Source organism: Trichomycterus rosablanca, chromosome 1 (genome assembly GCF_030014385.1).
Source record: "Trichomycterus rosablanca isolate fTriRos1 chromosome 1, fTriRos1.hap1, whole genome shotgun sequence".
NCBI classification, from domain to species: Eukaryota; Metazoa; Chordata; class Actinopteri; order Siluriformes; family Trichomycteridae; genus Trichomycterus; species Trichomycterus rosablanca.
Window position 1 is genome coordinate 69,587,706 of NC_085988.1, and position 18,994 is coordinate 69,606,699.

The window sequence follows — 18,994 nt, forward strand, 5'->3', positions numbered from 1 at the left end:
CTTTACCTTAACTTCTTTATTGTTTTCTTATGCTTCTTAGTGGAGAGAACTTATGAGCAGTAATAATTAAGAGAGTTTTAGTGTTTCGATGTTGATTTTTTAATACATTAAGCTTTTTTTAACAATAAGCATTTTAGATTCTCGGAAAAGCTGATTCTCACAATTTCTCGGATCCCCGAGCTATAACACAAGTTTAAAAGTGAAACAGGAGGAAAATCCAGATACATCCACAGATACATGTGGAGCTTTCAGAGTGAACACAAATGCAGATTCATCTCATATTCGCACTTTGGTCACGTTTTACCGCACCGCTCAAGCAGAGTGCTGAACAAAGCAGCAGTCGCTCACACATTGAGTTTAAGGGAAATGTTAAGTTTAAGGGTACAAATTTCTAGACGAAGGGTGTTGAGTTTCAAAGATTTGAGTTGTGGGGACGTTGAGTTACAAGGTACCACTGTAATATGTTTTGTTCCAGGGTCTGAAATAATTTAGTGTGATACATATGCAATAATTAAATACAAAATATCAAAATCTCTTAATTGTATTTAAGAGATTTTTATATAATATTCCTAAAGGTGTGCACTCAAACTGACTGAGGTGGGCAGTTCGGCAGTATCGCAAACATTTGAGTGCAGTTGTTACTGTCAAGTGTGGCACAACCAGTTATAAGATTGAAGTGTAATTACATTTTCACTTGGGTGATATAGGGTTTTGAATAAATCTTTATCTTCAAGAAATGGAATGATCTTTTAAAAGCTGCATTTTGTGTTTACTCGTGTAGTCTTTACAATGAAGTTATGTGGAAGATCTAAAACACTGAAATGTAACAAATGACCAAAAATAGAAAAAAGTGACAAATACTTTTTTTCCTCAGCATTGTATCAGTGGTTTGTGGCTGATCGATGAATATACTCATAGTGCATGCTTCCACTTCAACTGTACATACAAAGCATTTGTTATACTACATATACTGTAAAAAGAATGGATTTATATGCATAAACAAAGTAAACAGATTTGATAGGGTAATAAGTTTTGAACCACATATATCAGTAGTACTTTGTTGCAAAGCCTGTTGGCAATTACAGCTTTGACACATTTAAGGCCGTAAATAATTAGCTTTTGCAGCATTGTGGTTTAACTTGTGCTCATTTCTCTGATCAAACAGTTTGAATCTCCTGGTGTTACAAGTCTCTTTAATTAACTCTTAATGTCTTGTCCAGCAATAGTAACTTTTTAGTATGCTGACCTGGTATCGTGTTCCAAAGAAGTGTGCTTTCTTTACTTGTAAACATAAAAATATTTTTACGTTCATAATTTTCGAGACAAGATTAAGACATGCACAATATTCAGTCAGACTTTAATTCTAGAGCAGCTAAATGTGAACTCTGTTAAACCTGTCATGATTTCATCTCTGCTAATTCTAAATTATGACTTCAGTCACTGATGTTGGTTTCTGATTTCTTAAAAATAAAACCTGAGATGAACATTGTGCTCCGTTGAGAGCTGAGAAATGAGAAATTTATCTCAATATCATCATGTGTCCAAGCTTTAGGGAGTGAAGGAGAAGAATGGGACATTCATATTTTTGGGTAGCATTTCCTTCCGCCAAACGAGGCAGAAGCATTAATCATCGTCTTCAGTTAATCCAAAGCACAGACACAGTATCATATGCCTACATTTGGTAATATTTGCAATCCGCATTATCATGACTATTGCTCTTCATGTTCAAATGGTTTGTAAATTATTAACACATTAAAGTATGAACATTAAATTATATGCTATAATAGCCTCTGACAAAGCTTTTCATATTCCCAAAGTGTTGTACTGCATTAAGGTTAGGGATCTGTGTGGGCCAATCAACTTCTTACTCAGTAAGAACCATACAACCACACTCCAAACTCAGTAAACTATTCTGTATGAAGCTACAGATGTGTTGGAAACACAGTGTATGCTGACGCATGTTTTACTTTCACTGGATCTCAGTCCAGACCTTTAAGAACAGCTCCTCATTAATAATCCTCCTCCACTAAACCTGCATTACACATTCAGGTTAATAGCAACCTCTGCATCTGCCAAACACAGATTTGTCTGTCAGATGCTGCATGGTAAAGCATGATTCATAATTTAAAAAAAGTGTGTTTTCACTGCTCTAGTGTCTAGTATCAGAATGCTTTTCAACCATTGTAGCCAATGCTTGGCATTAGTATTAATCTTGTGTATGGCTGCGGGTAGAAACCTAATTCATAAAGCTCCTAATAAACATTTTGTGCTGACTTTGCACCCAGAGATGGTTTATTTATTTATTAGGATTTTAATGTCTTACACTCGAGTTACATTCATGACAGAAACGGTAGTTACACAAGATTCATCAGTTCACAAGTTTAATGTCAAACACAGTCATGGGCAGTTTTGTATCTCCAATTAACCTGACTGCATGTCTTTGGACTGTGGGAGGAAGCCAACACAGACACAGGAAGAACCTGGACTGCCCCACCTGGGGATCGAACTCAGGACCTTCTTCCTGTGAGGTGAGAGTGCTACCCACTGAGGTGGTATGGTACTTGGTCGTGTCTTAGTTATTTGTAAGACCTCATCAGTTCTATTCTTTAGCAATTCTTTACCCCTTCACTATAACAAATCTAGCACGCGTATACATTTAATAAATAGACTTGTATGAAAGCTAACATCCTATGACCATAGCATGTTAGCAATAGTTATGGCTGAACAGCCTAACCATTGGGGGGGGGGGGGGGGGGGGGGGGGGAACCCCATAAGCTAAAGAGCACAAATAGTTTATTTGTTCTTTATTTTGTGAATTATATATTTACACTTAGCATCAACATGCACCTTTTAGAGTAATTGTGCTCCAGTGCACAAAGGATACAGTTTGACGAACTTATTCTTCAGATTTAAACATAGACATTGTTGTTTTATGGATCATAGATCAGCTAGCAATCAATATACAGTATTTTGAGTTTACCTTTATCAACCAGATATTAGGATATTAGGGCTCGGTACAAGCTAACAGATAAGTGTTCAGTAAAACGGTACCGCCACTGTGTGGCTAATTTTAGCATCACAAGAGTAATTTTATACAGTCTTGCAGATGGTAGCTTTATTATTATTATTTCATAGGAAATGAAACCCATTACACATCGTTTGAACAACATGCCATTTCAATACGTATTTCCTTTTTCTGTTGGCTTTATGTTCACCACAAATGCCTGTAATCAGAAGCTAATGGGTTCAATAACGAAATGCTTTTAAGTAGAAAAACAAAAACAAATCATGTTTAGTGAGGAAGTATCAGCCAGGAAAATGTTTCAGAAACAGCAGACTTATATTTTGTACAAAATATCTGATGTGTTCTCCAAGAAAAACACCTAAGGCTATTTCAGGTTTAAAATATAACACATTATTCAAATCTTATGAGCCAATGCCTTATTAACAGAAACAACTGAACTACTTTAAACACATCTAACAAAGATAGAAAGCAATGACTAAGGACTTTTAAAAAAATAATTAAATAACAAAAGAAATTCCAGTCTATTAGTGTCTTTTTACTGGTGTGTTTAAATTTAAATTCAGTTGTTATAGCGGTGCGGTAAAACGTCATGTGAACATGAGACGAGTCTGCATTTGTATGGAATAACCGTCAAATTTTTCTCTGAAAGCTCCACATGTATCTGTGTTCAGCTGGATTTTTCTCCTGTTTCACTTTTAAACTTGTGTTATAGCTCAGGTTACTGAGAAATTGTAAGAATCAGCTTTTCCAAGAGAGTTTAAAACACTTACTTTAAAAAAATAAAAATAATGTAACTTAATGTATTAAAAGAACGACATAAAAAAACAAAACCTCTCTTAATTATTACTGCTCATTTGTTCTCTCCACTAATTAAGAAGCATAAGAAAACAATAAAGAAGTAAAGGTAAAGAGCAGGTTTTATTGTATTTTTGATTGATTTTTAACTGGTTTTTTTTTATTGTATTGTAGTGTATAAGTGTCAAAAACAACCCCATTATTTTTACATTAGCCTAAAATAAATGCAGTTCCACGGGACCATGGAACACATTAACAGGTTTCCCCAACATTCTTATGGTAAAAATACCTTAACACTCAACGTCTTTAAAACTCAACGCAACTCCTAGAACCAAGTGACATTGAGTTTCAAGGTACCACTGTATATCTATTTTCACTGCCCTCTTCATTTAATATTTGCAATTACTCTCTGTACAAATGTCAGCACAAATCCTCTCATATACTTGTTGATCTTGGATAAAACATAGTAAGAAATCTGACAGGACTTCTTATTAAATTCTTATCTTAAATGATTTTTTCAGATTCTCTACGCTTCTAGTTGCTCCCATCCATCTAACCCTACAGGTCTGTAAAGAACAATTTGTTTTTTGGATTATCAAACAATTTTATATGATGATTTGAATATGTTTTTTAACATTAAAGAAGCCAAACATAACTCAGTTAGCCAGATTTTAACTTATAATCTCCTTACTCCGTTACTTTATGGACTCCATAATGTCATGTATCTAAATGAGATATTTATAATCCAAGGACCTCTAGGAATTTCCATTAAATACCCCTGACATACTGGATGTCAGATGATACTTACCAGCAGTATAACTCAACCAGCAGGATAAAATACTTCAAACAAACTAGGAAAGCACAATTCCATTTTTACATAATACTGACTTAAATGTCACATGTATGAGATCTGTTTGTGTCAGTTATCCCAAATTAATGCCGTTAGATAAAGAATTTGATTAATTCATAAAATCAGACACAATACCCATTCAGCATCTTAGCCAGTAATGAATTTGATATTCAGTATTAGAACACAACATTCAATAATTCACTTTGTTAGAGTTAGGGCTTTATTGTGTTTATATAAATGATCAATCATTGTTTCTAATGTGAAGTACTCTTCCTACCCAGAAGAGGGCCGTTTTGTACATGTAAAGCATAACAATACATCAGACACTTTTAACACGCTCAGATCTGCATGTCTACTTGATCTTAAATATAAGTAATGTCACTTAATATAACAACAAACTAATCAAAGCTCCATTGTAAAATATGATACTGTAACTAAATCATGGTTAATATCTGATTATATTAAATCACATTAATTACCATAAAGCTGTAAATCACTAATGACCAGTGTAACAACCTTCAATAGCAATAATGCACCAAGCAAAGGGACAGTAGTAGAAAAAACAGCAGCAGGAGAGAAAATACATGACAAACATTTCAATAAACCAAAGAATGATTATAATGATTATACACTTTATAATACCATGATTTGAAAAGAGTAAAAATTGTGCATACACAGTCAGTAGTTCTAAAGAAAACTAGCTAGCCTATTACATTAGTAAAATCCCAGTGTGAATATTGCACTATATATACTCGCTCCCATTATTAATAATATACTTCATGGTGTTAAAAAGAAATAAACGAGTGTGTGTTAGTAGCAGTTATAAATATAATCATTACTAAATATGTATGAAGTGTTAGAATTTCAATGCATTTTAGAAGCAGGGCTACTAACGTTTGGCATTTAAAATGCATTTTGCAAGACTAATCAAACAGTGTAATGACAATTAACATGTAAAACATATAAACAAACCCTGTCGTTCTTTGGCTTTTTGGAATAGATACCAATAAAAACACTTCAGAGAAAATCACTCTTAAAATGCAAAAGTAAAAACTTAATTTCATTCTCCCAGTTTAAAAGAATAAAAGCTCTATAATACGTGGCTCTCGCAACACCCTCAGTTTCAGTCTCGATTCTCTTGTACTAAACGCTTAAACAGCATCCAGGTCACTCAGAGAATGATGCAGCTTGATCCTGACGACTCCTCCAATCTGTTAAACATAACAGCACAAAATGTACAATTAAATTATAGAGGATTAGCGCCCTGTCCAGGCTGTGTTACTGCAACCTTGACCAGAAGTGGTAAAACATGAAAAAGAAATCATAGGATGTCGTTACACCAGTCTTTACTGGTATACCTTTCACCACCTTTTCATGAGAAATATAGGGCAACTCAGATCACAGGGCAACTCAGTCTGTGCAGAATGTGGCTTGGTGTTGTCATGTTAAAACAAGATTGGGCATATTTACAAAGCCTATTTGTGAAAAAAATTTATTTTGTAAATATAAACATATTTTTGTAAATATAAACATATTTTGAATTTGATACCTGCAACACACACAAAAAGTTAGGACGGGGGAAAATGAACGTAAAAACAATATTTAAGTTCCATTTCTTAAAACATTCCACAAAAAACAAGTGAATCGGTAACAGCTAAGGGTATCATGAACGTGTATAAAATGAGGATTCAGGAAAAAGTCATGCTACTGTGATGAATATAGCCGTTGTTACTTATTACAGACATCAAGTTCTACATACGTAGATATGTAACACACTGGCAAACACTGTGGGATCTCTGTCTTGCAGGCAACAAATTCTTAAATTATTGAATTAAGCTGTATAGTCAAATGTTGGAAATCGTGCACAATCGCCGCAATGGATTAGCGCCCTGTCCAGGCTGTGTTACTGTATTAGTGCAACCTTGACCAGAAGTGGTAAAACATGAAAAAGAAATCATAGGATGTCGTTACACCAGTCTTTACTGGTATACCTTTCACCTCTAGCAGAACATAAACATAAATCAATTAAATGGATCCTAATACTAATATATACTACATAGCTAAAAGTATTTGGACATCACTGCTTATTTTTATTACATTTAAGGCCTGTTAGCCACACTGCAGCAACAGTTTGTGGAAAGCTTTTTTTCTGGACCATGTAATACCAAATTGAAATGTAAAATAAAATATGACTGTGATATTAATACATTTATAACCACAGGATGTGAAATTGTACCGCGCTGTTGGAGCCTCGGAGAGTTTGATCTTTTTATTAGCACTGCTTGCGCTCTGGGTCGCTGCGGGTCTGGAGCTGCTGCTCTCTCCAGTTTCAGTTTCCACTTCACTCCCCTGCGCACACACGGGCACACACACACACACACACACATGCACAAAGCTAAATTATTTAGTCCTTGATTGTATGTATCTTTACAGTAAAGGGTATGTTAGGGTAGGTGTTTCTGACCATTGCTCTCTTCCTGCTGTTGGCCGGTGTACACTGCTGGCTGTCTGTTGCAGTGCGGAGTGGTGGTCGGAGGAGTTCGTCTCTCCTGTGTATCCTTGTGCTATTAGTTTTTAACTTCCTGCAGGACAAAACATCTACAGTCAATAAAGGAATTCAATGTCTTTTTTTCACAAACCGTAATAGTGTGTTCTTATTTTAAAACGTTTGCAGAATTCTGGTCTAAATAGTTTTAGAAGGCTGTTTGATTTGATCTGCTTTAAGCTGTACAACATTTGCCTGGATTTTGGTGTCATAGAATATATTAATTATAGGGAAAAAAATGAATTGCAGGTCACATGCTCAGAGGCAACTGAGTCTTTCTACTTCTATTTTATTCCTGTTTTCAATGCCACCCTGCTATAAAAAAAAATTACAGCTTTCAAGCTTGTGGCAACAGTTTGGGAAGGGCTCATTTCTGGTCTAACATTTGGGTTTAAAAGAGGAGCTCCAGTGACCCGCACAGCCAGGTCGTTTATGTTATTTTTTTATGCATTTTCCACCCTTTTTTACCCAATTTAGTGTAGCCAATCCGCTGCAGGGGACCCTGATGGCGTTTAAGGATGCACACTCCCTCCGATGTGTGCGCAGTCCATCAATCCCTTCTTATTCTTCAATACTTCGGTGGATTTGCGCGCGAGGCCGACTTTGCGTACGGAGAGCCATGCCCCGATCTCTGCACTCCTCTACTGTCTTTACAGGCGACCTGGGGAACCTAAGGTCCCTACACAGTGTGGAAAACCCCATCCCTTAGCCTGGTCTTTCCCACACAGCATACTGGAGGCCAATTTTTTTCTGCTGCAGGCATTAGGCAATTATGCCTGCTAGAGGGTGCCCAACCGACCGGTAGCAGAGCTGAAATTTGAACCTGGGAGCTCAGAATCTCGGCACTGGTGTGCTAGCGGATTATTCCACTGGGTCACCTAGGCGCCCCTTCTCGTTTACATTAACATTTAGCAGACACTTTTATTTAAAGCTCAGAGGCCAAACAGTGGCGACTTGGCGATTTTTTAATTACTAGTCCAGTACCTTATCCACTTTGGATAAGGTTACCTCTGACCTGGTCATCTTGTCAAAAAACAGTGCCTGACCACTTTAATAAAGATTTGACCACAGGGAACACAGATTCCAAAATATTGCAGAAAGCTTTTTCAAAAGAATGGAGTTATAGTCGCAAAGAGGAGTGTATGTGGGGGATGGGCAACTCCAGATGAATGCCCATGGTTACATAGTGTAACTGCTGTAGAAAGTTTGAGAGCCACAGAGATGGGGATATGGAGCAATTAGGCTAAGCAGTTGCAGTTTTGCTTAGTGGTAGTAGAAACAGGTAAAGGAATTTGATTTTTCCTTTGCAAAGAAATAAAACCGATATAATTCTCATATTGAAAGCTGAAATCTGATAGATGCTCATGAAAGGAAATGATTCCATATTCATTACTGATGACTACCTAGAGACACAGCAGATCCTGCCCACAACTTTACCTAGCAGAATCACAGCCGAGCGCTTCCAAATAAATGTTTTTAAATTAGAAATGATCTTGCACAACTTGTTTCTAAGTTGTGAGCGGTTTAAGTGTTTAACTGTGGCCTTTTTACCTGGTACCTCAAACAGCAGAGAAATCAAACCCAATCACTTGACTACATCTGAACAGGTCATTTGTTGTCCCTCTGTTTCTCACAAACCGTCCCACACCTCCCCCTCCTCCTCCTCCTGTAGATTTGCTTTGACCTCGGCCACCACAACCTGTCTAGCTCGGTGGCTAATTACTCGCCCCTGAGCTTGCAATTTGGGCAAAGGGCCAGCGCTAAGGAGGCTCCTCACTGTGAGGGCGCTGTGCTCTGCCATCACTCTGACAGGCCCGTAAACTAATTAGCCTGACCACGAGAGCAAGGTCTTTTCCCCTGTGAGGCGCTCACCCGGCTGCTAACCTTGCCATGCCCCCGTGTCCTCTGGAAGAATACAAGGTTAATGCTAAACTAACCATGACCTGCCTTTACTATAGGTTCTAGCTGCTGGGTGGAGAAGGAAGTGTCGATGCTAACAATTAATTGAAAGGTTTTCTGGTTTTAAGGAGTATAGAGAGCTTGTACACACCCGATGGCCAGGCAGATACTGCGGTACCAATCGTTAATGTCCTCTTGATCGCTGGACATAAGTAGGAGCTTGGCTCTGGCAAAGGTCAACTGTAAAAGAAAGAAATAAGCTTTGTTTGGATAACATTATTTAATAGTTTTTTTTGGCCAAAAATTGTTTCAAAATTAACTATTTATTTATTATTTATTTATTTGGATTTTAATGTCATGGTTTACACACATTGGTTACATTCATGACAGAAACAGTAGTTCAATGTCAAACACAGTCATGGACAATTTTGTTTCTCCAATTCACCTCACTTGCATGTCTTTGGACTGTGGGAGGAAACCGGAGCTCCCGGAGGAAACCCACGCAGACACGGGGAGAACATGCAAACTCCACACAGAAAGGACCCGGACCGCCCCACCTGGGGATCGAACCCAGGACCTTCTTGCCGTGAGGCGACAGTGCTACCCACCAAGCCACCGTGCCGCCCCAAAATCAACTATTATCCTAAAAACTGACTACATATTATTTTTTTGTTCTTTAGTAACGGCTTGATCCTGAGTCATGGTGGTACAACAAAACAGTCACTTATTCACACCTTCTGCAGTCATTTTAAGTAGTTAATCTATTACGTAGTTAATCCATCTACTGGCATGGAAGATATACTGGCAAAGAAGAATAAGAATACAGAAAATGCCACACCTTTGTCTAACCTTTGTCACAAGGACTGCAGCAGCAGCAGCATTATTTGCTACCTTACCATACAGCCCTGTCTCCAAATATTAATAATAATAATAACAATAATAATTATTACTACTATTATTATAACAAAAACACCAGCACAATGAATGTTGCCATTTATGTGCACTATTTTCCAACCCTGAGCATCAGTACTTGGTGGTACATCCTTTGCCCTTGATAACCTCTAATAAGTATTTTGATAAAAAAGCTTCTGACACCTCTCTTCTGAAATCCTCGACCATTCTTCAGGTGCAAATGCTTCCAGCTCATTGAGGTTTGATCTTTGGCTTTGGTGCCACAACTGCTTTCTTTAATCATATAAAAGATCAGGAGATTCCAGGACTGATTCTTTAACCAAGCTTGACTTGGAAGTGCGAACTTGGGATGACTGCTTTGCTGGAAGGTCCAATCATTACCAAGGTTCAATTTCACCACAGAAAACATAACATTTATCTTAAAAATATATTGGTATTTCTGTAAATTTAGGATGCCAGTCAGATGGTCAAGATTGCCGGTTCCTGCAGCAGAAAACAATCCCAACATCTTGACTGACCCACCTCCATGCCTAACCAGGCAAACCCATAAACCATATGGCCAAACAGTTCTAGTTTTGATCAGCCACGCCATAAAACTGTTACCCAGAACATTGTAGGCTTATCCATATTCCGGGGCGGCACGGTAGCTTGATGAGTAGCACTGTCGCCTCACAGCAAGATGGTACTGGGTTTGATTCCCAGGTGGGGTGGTCTGGTCCTTTCTGTGTGGAGTTTGCATGTTCTCTCCATGTCTGTGTGGGTTTCCTCCGGGTGCTCCGGTTTTCTCCCACAGTCCAAAGACTCAAGTGAGGTGAATTGGAGATATAAAAATTGTCCAGGACTGTGTTTGACATTAAACTTGTGAATCTTGTGTAATGAGTAACTACCGTGTGTCATGAATGTAACCAAAGAGTGTAAAACATGACGTTAAAATCCTAATAAATAAATAAATATCCATATCCCTGGCATTTTACTCCATCTAGAACTTTCCTGTTACTCTTGGTCAAGAGTGGCATGCATTTACATTACATTTACATTTTCGGCATTTAGCAGATGCTCTTATCCAGAGCGACTTACAGAAGTGCTTCCAGAGCAAACATTTCATTACTCTAGTTTAAGTAGACAACAGTTCAAGAACACAAATCTGCTGAAACCCTATTAGACCCAAAGTGTTTATATATATATACAGTATATATATATATATATATATATATATTTATTAAAGAAATGAAAAAGAGTGTTAGTTAGTAAGTACAAGTAAGCTTAAGTGTTTAGTAAAAAGGTGGGCATGCAGTGTGAAGTCCAGTCATGAAGTCCTTTGTTGTTAAATAATCTTCTTATAGTTACCACTGACACATTGACAAGCATTCTTTAGATCAACCTGTAAGTCGTTTGCAATAACACACTGTTTTTCTTGTTGTCCTAATTAGATTGTGAAGGCATATGGATGAAATTTTGGATTTTCTCCCACTGGAGAGGGTTATGGAGCATGCCGCTGCTTCATAAGTTTGGAACTTCTAAACAATATCCCCAATGATGTCTTTGGGAATGGTTAAGGTTTTGGAAAGAAAGATATATTATACCCATTGCTCTCTTGGTGTGATTAAATGATCATTCTCAGCAATATTATGTAGGGCTTGAGTAATTGTCACATGGCAGAGCTAGGTTTTAATGAAATAAGGTGGGAGTGGGATTAAAATTTCGAATGCCAACTGTAGTGGCAACAGTCCCTTGTCCCTTGATGAGTTTGGCATAGTGGCGGAACTCCAGTGACCTGGACAAAGCTCTGACCTCAACCATTCTAATTACTGAACTGGAATGTCGACTGTGAGGAAAGTCCTCCCCGACAACATCAGTGCCAAATCTCACAAATGTAGTGTTTATAAAGCATCGTGCGTGCAGGCTTCTGGAGTGTATAATGTTTTTTGTACACTAGAGGGCAGTCCTGAATCACACACTACAAACTAGTCTTTATTACATATGGAACCATCACTTAATATCACCACCACTACTAGGTGGAAAACACACGACTGAATATAGAGTACCAGTACCAGTATCAGTAGCGTGTACTGTGGAAACAACATGTGCCTGTCAGAAGCACGAATGTAAACTTCCATTAAAAAATAAAAACACCAGATTGCATGAACGTTCGAAGTAAAGTGTGAAGAACACATTTAAAGAAGAAAAAAAACACTTTGCCTATATAAAGAATGTAAAAAGTACAGCATCAGTGTCTGAAACGCCTTCAAGAGAACCAGGTCAAACGGTAAATCTATTTCTAACACACTAAAGCATTGATTTTAAAGATTCAGCTTCTTTAGTGAAGTTTGAGATGTTTCATTTTGTTATTCTATTCTTGTGTTGAAGGGAAGAGTTTTAAAAGACTTGTGGGCGAAGCTGTGATCGTTTTCAGCTCTGTTTATAGTCAACTTTTTCACCTTCTTCTGACTTTTTCCAGATATAATATTGTTCATGGCTGCCCTCACAAGACTGCAGACATTTTTGCTGATTAGTGTCATTCAATAACTGAGTAATGGCTAGTTTGTTATGCTGACTCATGCCACACTACTAAAGTACATTTAACAAAGGCAAACCCAGTGTACGAATAGAAAACCTAATTTAGTCATTAAAAAGATGTCACACATTGTTTATAGACAATAGTTTAAATGCACAAATTAACAGTAATGATGGAAACATAAAGGAAGTGGATTTATTTCATTATTAAGGTCACTTTTGTTCAACCTGGTGTTTCCCAGTAAAACAAACAAACAAAAACAAAATGTAGGAACGTGGTTGAATAAAAAGCAGCATCATAATAATAAGGTCAAATAATAAGGTCAAAAAATTGAGGCAACAGATTGGCACCCTGTCTGAAGCGTATACCTGCATTATGCCCAGTGATTCCAGGGAAATTGAACCCTGGGTCCTTTCTGTGTGGAGTTTGCATGTTCTCCCTGTGTCCACGTGGGTTTACTCCGGGAGCTCCGGTTTCCCCCCACAGTCCAAAGACATGCAAATGAGGTGAATTGGAGATACTAAATTGTCCAAGACTGTGTTTGATATAACCTTGTGAACTGATGAACATTGTGTAATGAGTAACTATCATTCCTGTCAGGAACGTAACCAAAGTGTAAACATGACATTAAAATCCTAATAAACAAACACGGGAAATCGGACCCACTGCAACCCTGACCAGGATAAAGCAGTGGTAAAGCAAAAAAAGAAAACTCCAGACTATGAGACTCTTTTATATACTTTAAAAAAGTAACTTAAAAAGCATTGCAGATAGACATGAAAGCAAAGCATGAAACAACAGTTACACAGCCAACAAGCATCAATGAATTATACCACAATAAGCTTTGATCCTACACTCTATATAAACGTCTCGGCTAAAGAGGAGCACAGAGAAGCCTGTACATCTAAAACTTGCACATAAGAATTAAAACAAATCAGAACAATAGTCAGATGAGCATTATGACATGTGGCCGATTGTTAACAGCACTAAAACATTACAGGCAATCAAAAAAAATATTAATGAAGCAGCATTACATTTCCATCAAACGCTTTATCCCAGTCAGGGTCACAAGGGGTGAGTTTTTACTGGGAAACATGGGACACATGGCAGGAATACCCTAGACAAGGGGTTATTCCATTGCAGGGCTTGGGCCACCCTCTCCTCTCAGACATTGCCAATCGTGTGTGTGTGTGTGTATACACCTGGCCAGCCAATAGTGGTGAGCTAGGAGACCACTGCACCACCCGAGCGGCAATACTGGAACATATTAGAGGAGAATTCCAATCCATTACCCAAGAAACTAAATCTGAATGTTTTACACAAGCCCAAACAAAGGCTTAGACAATCTTCTTCTGTGTGGAATTTGCATGTTCTCCCAGTGTCTGCATGGGGTTCCCTCCAGGGACTCCGGTTTCCTCCCACAGTCCAAAGACATGCAAGTGAGGTAAATTGGAGACACAAAATTGTCCATGAATGTGTTCGACATTAAACTTGTGAACTGTTGAATCTTCTGTGCTGAATTCAATTAAGACTATAAAATGATGGACACCTGCAGCCATAAAAGTGTATGTAAGCTTTTGGCTCTGACTGTACTGTGGATTGCTTGCTACTAATTCACAGTTTAGGCATGACCCCTATGCTTGCAGCAGGGGCCTTTGTCGTGGCTTTTGAGAAAACCCTCTTCTAGATTTGCCGTGAGGGTTTTAAAGAGGCACCTGCTTTGTACGTTAGTGCCAGAGAAAAATTAACCAGCGCCCTGCAATCAAGAAGTAAGTCCAACCTCACTATTATCAGCCAGCTCATCCTCCGAGTCAACAGTAATTAGCATCACTCATCCATGCCGAGGAGACTTTACAGAGAGATTACGCGTGTCAAACAACACAATGGTGCTGTCCAAGATTAAACAAAAGGCCTGCGCTTCATCCCTGAATAATTACAACCGGAACCCATTAGAGTGGATTATAATTGGGGGCCAGGAAAATATTAAATGACCTTTCACATTTACCTGGGGCCATCGGAATAGAGGAAACAGCTGCGGTTACCGGCGGCATATCAATAATCAGCTCTAATCTTTATTACAGCCAGGAACGGAATCCTAAAGATGAAAGGATTAGAAGGCAGCACCGTAATGGATACCTGGCAAAAAATAACGACACCCACGGTAATGAGACCGAGGGTGGAATTTAATTATATATTAAAGAGATTAAAATTTCAAATTTTTTTCCCCAAAAGCATTATTTAATTACAGAGTTTAGTGAGCGAGGTGCAAGATGTTACAGAAAGTAATTTACAGTGACATGAAAAAGTAATTGCTCCCTGTCTAATTCCCTCTCTGATGGCATATTTGTCACAATAAATGGTTTCAGATCATACAACAATACAGGACATTACACAGAGGAACATCAGTACAATACAATTCCTTCCTACAAATCTAATATAGTTTGTAAAACAATGCAGGAACACCCTGGACAGGGTGTCAATCCATCACAGGGTTTAGCCAAACATCTGTGTAGAGAACAGGCCAGCCGATAGCGTAAGAGTCTGCTGCATCACCTGAGCGCTGGTGTGTGCAGTTGTTTGGTTGCAGTCACTTCTGTTAAAAGTGGTGTGATCAGACATTATGATAAAGGGGTAAATACTTGGACTTGGCGTTTTTACTAGGATCATGTGGTGTTATACCATATTTTGTTTAATGATCTGTTTGTTTGTTTATTAGGATTTTACCGTCATGTTTTACACTTTGGTTACATTCATGACAGGAACGGTAGCTACTTATTATACACAAGATTCATCAGTTCACACAAGGTTATATCGAATACAGTCCTGGACAACTTAGTATCTCCAGTTTAGGGCCAGTGATTGCTCAGTGGTTAAGGTACTGGACTAGTAAAAACAGAAGGTTGCCGGTTCAAGCCCCGCCACCACCAAGTTGCCACTGTTGGGTCCTTGAGCAAGGCCCTTAACCCTCAATTGCTCATTGTAAGTCGCTTTGGATAAAAGCGTCTGCTAAATGCTGAAAATGTAAATGTAAATGTAAGTTTACCTCACTTGCATGTCTTTGGACTGTGGGAGGAAACCGGAGCACCCGGAGTAAACCCACGCAGACACGGGAGAACATGCAAACTCCACACAGAAAGGACCCGGACCGCCGCACCTGGGGATCGAACCCAGGACCTTCTTGCTGTGAGGCGACAGTGCTACCCACTTAGCCACCGTGCCGCCCTTGTTTAATGATCTGACATGAATTATGTGTCCAAGATGCAATAACAAAGGCAGTTATAAAGGGTGCAATTACTTTTTACAACTCTGAAAATTAGGCAGACAACAATTTCTGGGCAGGAATGAATAAAGGAGTGATTTAGGCACAATTTGCCAAAAGTATTTGGACACCGTCCGACCATGAGCTTGTTGGACATTCCATTTTTAAAAACAAACAGCAGTAAAATAGTGTGAGGTCTATGTGATCTTTTCAGCTACTCTATCGAGACTTCTTAAAAGACTTTAAAGTACAGTACGTCTGTGGGAATTTGTGCCCATTCAGTCTAAAGAGCATTTGTACTGTATAGCTGGGCACGGATGTTGAACATCAATAGCATTTACATTTACGGCATTTAGCAGGCGCTTTTATCCAAAGCGACTTACAGTATACAGTCTAAAGGCCTCAGCATACTTCATGCGGAGACGACGGTCGCCTGGCTTTGGCGACCAATGTGACGTAATTGCAGGGAAAGCGAACAACCACGAACGTCGTGCAGAGGCTTCGCTCGCCTTGTCGCGCACATGGAAGCTGGGCGAACTCCACGGACGACACCTGTGATTGGTCAGTAAAAACAAGAGGCGTGCCATGAAAACAAACGTGGACGATTTTGAGGAGCGCCTCTCAGAGCAAGTACGGCGGTATCGTCACCTTTATGATTCCTCGCTGAGAGATTATAAAGACATTCGGATTGTTCTTCCTCTGCTTCTTCTTGTAGCATTTTTTTTATACGCATCCAATACCTCGCACATCACCATAACTGTGATCATCGTTTTTCGGTAGCCATGGAACTTGAGAATTAAGGGCCTTGCTTAAGGACCGAACAGCAGCAACCTAGCAGTGGTGGGGTTTGAACCAGCGACCTTCTACTTACTAGTCCAGTACCTTATCCACTAGGCAACAACTGCCCTCATGTTCCAGTTCATTCTAGAGCTATTCACTGGGGCTGAGGTCAGGGATCTGTGCAGGCCAATGGAGTTTCTTTAAATCAAGCTTCATAGATCTTGCTTTGTACACAGGGTCAGGAAAGCGCCTTCCCTAAACTGTTACTGCAAAATTGTAGGCATATAATTTCCTTTATATAATTGCTTTATTACAGCTGTTAGCAATTGTTGTGGCTGAAACACATGAATCCAATACTTTTATCCATAAGGCACATCAAGCTGCGATTTCCACATGTTAATTAGGGATTTGTCAAGAAATCTGAGTCTCTTTGGTAGAAATTACTTTGTATAATATGAACACTGGAGCACTTTATTATTTATACATCAAAGGGATTCTGTATATGGATGGATGCAATGCTAGAAGTAAAAAAGAAAAAAATAAACCAGCAGGAGATGGAGAGAAAATTAAATGATCTAAATGTATTCTCCAAACGTGAAAGGAAGTTAGGAAAAAGGTTTCTAATTTTTGTAGGTACAACCTCCTTTTCCTCTTTCAAACTTTGCATATAGATTACTATGGCATTTCCAGCTGTCAAATTTAATTTGGCTTTAATTCTTCATGGCATGGATGAGGAGGGTTCCGAGAGTGCTGACGGTCTCTTTCGCCTCTGGTTCAGGTAGGAGCTGCACTGCACCCGGGATCAATAACGTGTCCTTATGAGAAATTACGCCTAATGCTATCGAGTATGCATTTCCTGCCCTGGGTCGGATAACAAGCTAATGAAATGCCATTTCTTGCCATTAGATAACGTGCAGCGGTAGCAGTGGCGCAGAGGAAGGCAGGCGGCGGGGTCGAGGAACAGGAGAGCAATAACGGCGCGTGAGGAAGATGTATTCGCTGGTACAGAGGAAGAGATGGCTCTCCGCTCTAATCTGATGGAGTGCCGCAGGAGCGCTCTTTTTCTCTTTCGGGACGAGTGCTTAAGCGCTCCATCAGCCAGCTCTGAGGGATGAACAAACCATACAGCACAGTGCTGGGTCTGTCACATGATCCCAGTGCAGCCCAGAGCTGAAAGGCCAAACTAGAATGTGGTCCACTTTATCTACTGCATGCAGCAGAATTAAAAATAAAAATTATTAATAAAATATTACTAAAATACTACATTACTAAATTACTAAATATAATCACAACAACAATAATAATTATAATCTCATTTTGGCCAGGTTTACTGGGCACTACACAAAAACACCCTGGACAGTGTGCCAATTTATCGCAGATCCTAACACACTGACAGCCTGGGGTAATTTGCAGCAGCCAATCCACCTTCTGTATGTTTTTAAAAGGTAATAAAAAAAACACATGGAATTGTAAGGAACATATCCATGTGTAAAACTTAATGTAAATGGACGAGAGTCTGAACCAAAAGCCCATGCTGATGTGCGACACCCACAAATTATTAACAAATTAGGTCTAATATGTATAACAATAACCTAAGAAAGATCACAATGGCATCAGAAATTGACTAATGTTACATGAGCCACTACTACTTAATAAATATACACTGATCAGCCATAACATTAAAACCACCTCCTTGTTTCTACACTCACTGTCCATTTTATCAGCTCCACTTACCATATAGAATGCATTTTGTAGTTCTACAATTACTACAATAACTGTAGTCCATCTGTTTCTCTACATACTGTTTTAGCCTGCTTTCACCCTGTTCTTCAATGAGTATGGTATGAGTGGATCAGACACAGCACCCCCAGAATGTGAGCTTGAATCTTAGTGGTGCTATGGGCAGGCAGGGCTTCTTCACAGACATGATTGGCTATGTCTGGCCAATCTATGCCCTGTCCAGGGTATTCCTGCCTTGTGCTCAGTGTTCCCTGATGGAACTTGACTGGCAGGGACCCTGACCAGCATAAAGCAGTTGATGAAAATAAATTGAGAAGTTGTACTACACAAAAATATATCGTCATATAATATGTAGACACCTGGCCATGTGCCCCACACACACCGACTCCCCATTATGCATGCGAAAACAGTATTACTGAATGGCCTTTTAAATGTGTCTGTGGGACTTTGAGTACATTTAGTCAAAAGAGAATTTGTAAGGTCAGGCACTGATGTTGGACAAGGCAGTCCCCCAAGTAGGCCGTTTTATACACCTGTTAGAAACATCTGAACTCAATAATTAGGAGTGGTATTTACATATGAGGGTTCTTCACAAAGTTTCCGCACTTTTTTAAACGCAAACACTTTTCTTGATGCATTTTTCCCAGCGTCATACCAACTTTTTAATGCCATCA

General features: G+C 38.9%; 1 protein-coding gene and 1 long non-coding RNA gene across 2 annotated transcripts in view; one reads left to right on the top strand and one right to left on the bottom strand.

Annotated features, from left to right (window-relative positions):
- Nucleotides 1-2,452: 2,452 nt before the first annotated feature.
- LOC134324288 (uncharacterized) lies at nucleotides 2,453-17,796 on the top strand. The gene is made up of 4 exons (XR_010014165.1): nucleotides 2,453-2,528; nucleotides 4,342-4,384; nucleotides 17,252-17,358; nucleotides 17,487-17,796. It is a non-coding gene; the product is annotated as an uncharacterized LOC134324288 (long non-coding RNA).
- The window catches only part of arhgef39 (Rho guanine nucleotide exchange factor (GEF) 39), a 120,058-nt gene continuing 106,807 nt past the window's right edge, over nucleotides 5,744-18,994 (bottom strand). Inside the window, exons 9-12 of the mRNA XM_063006036.1 lie at nucleotides 9,266-9,354; nucleotides 7,135-7,252; nucleotides 6,907-7,019; nucleotides 5,744-5,881 (exon numbers count right to left, since the gene is read on the bottom strand). Of these exons, the coding sequence (XP_062862106.1) occupies nucleotides 5,842-5,881; nucleotides 6,907-7,019; nucleotides 7,135-7,252; nucleotides 9,266-9,354 (360 nt within the window). The 3' untranslated portion in view covers nucleotides 5,744-5,841. The remainder of the gene's footprint in view (nucleotides 5,882-6,906; nucleotides 7,020-7,134; nucleotides 7,253-9,265; nucleotides 9,355-18,994) is intronic.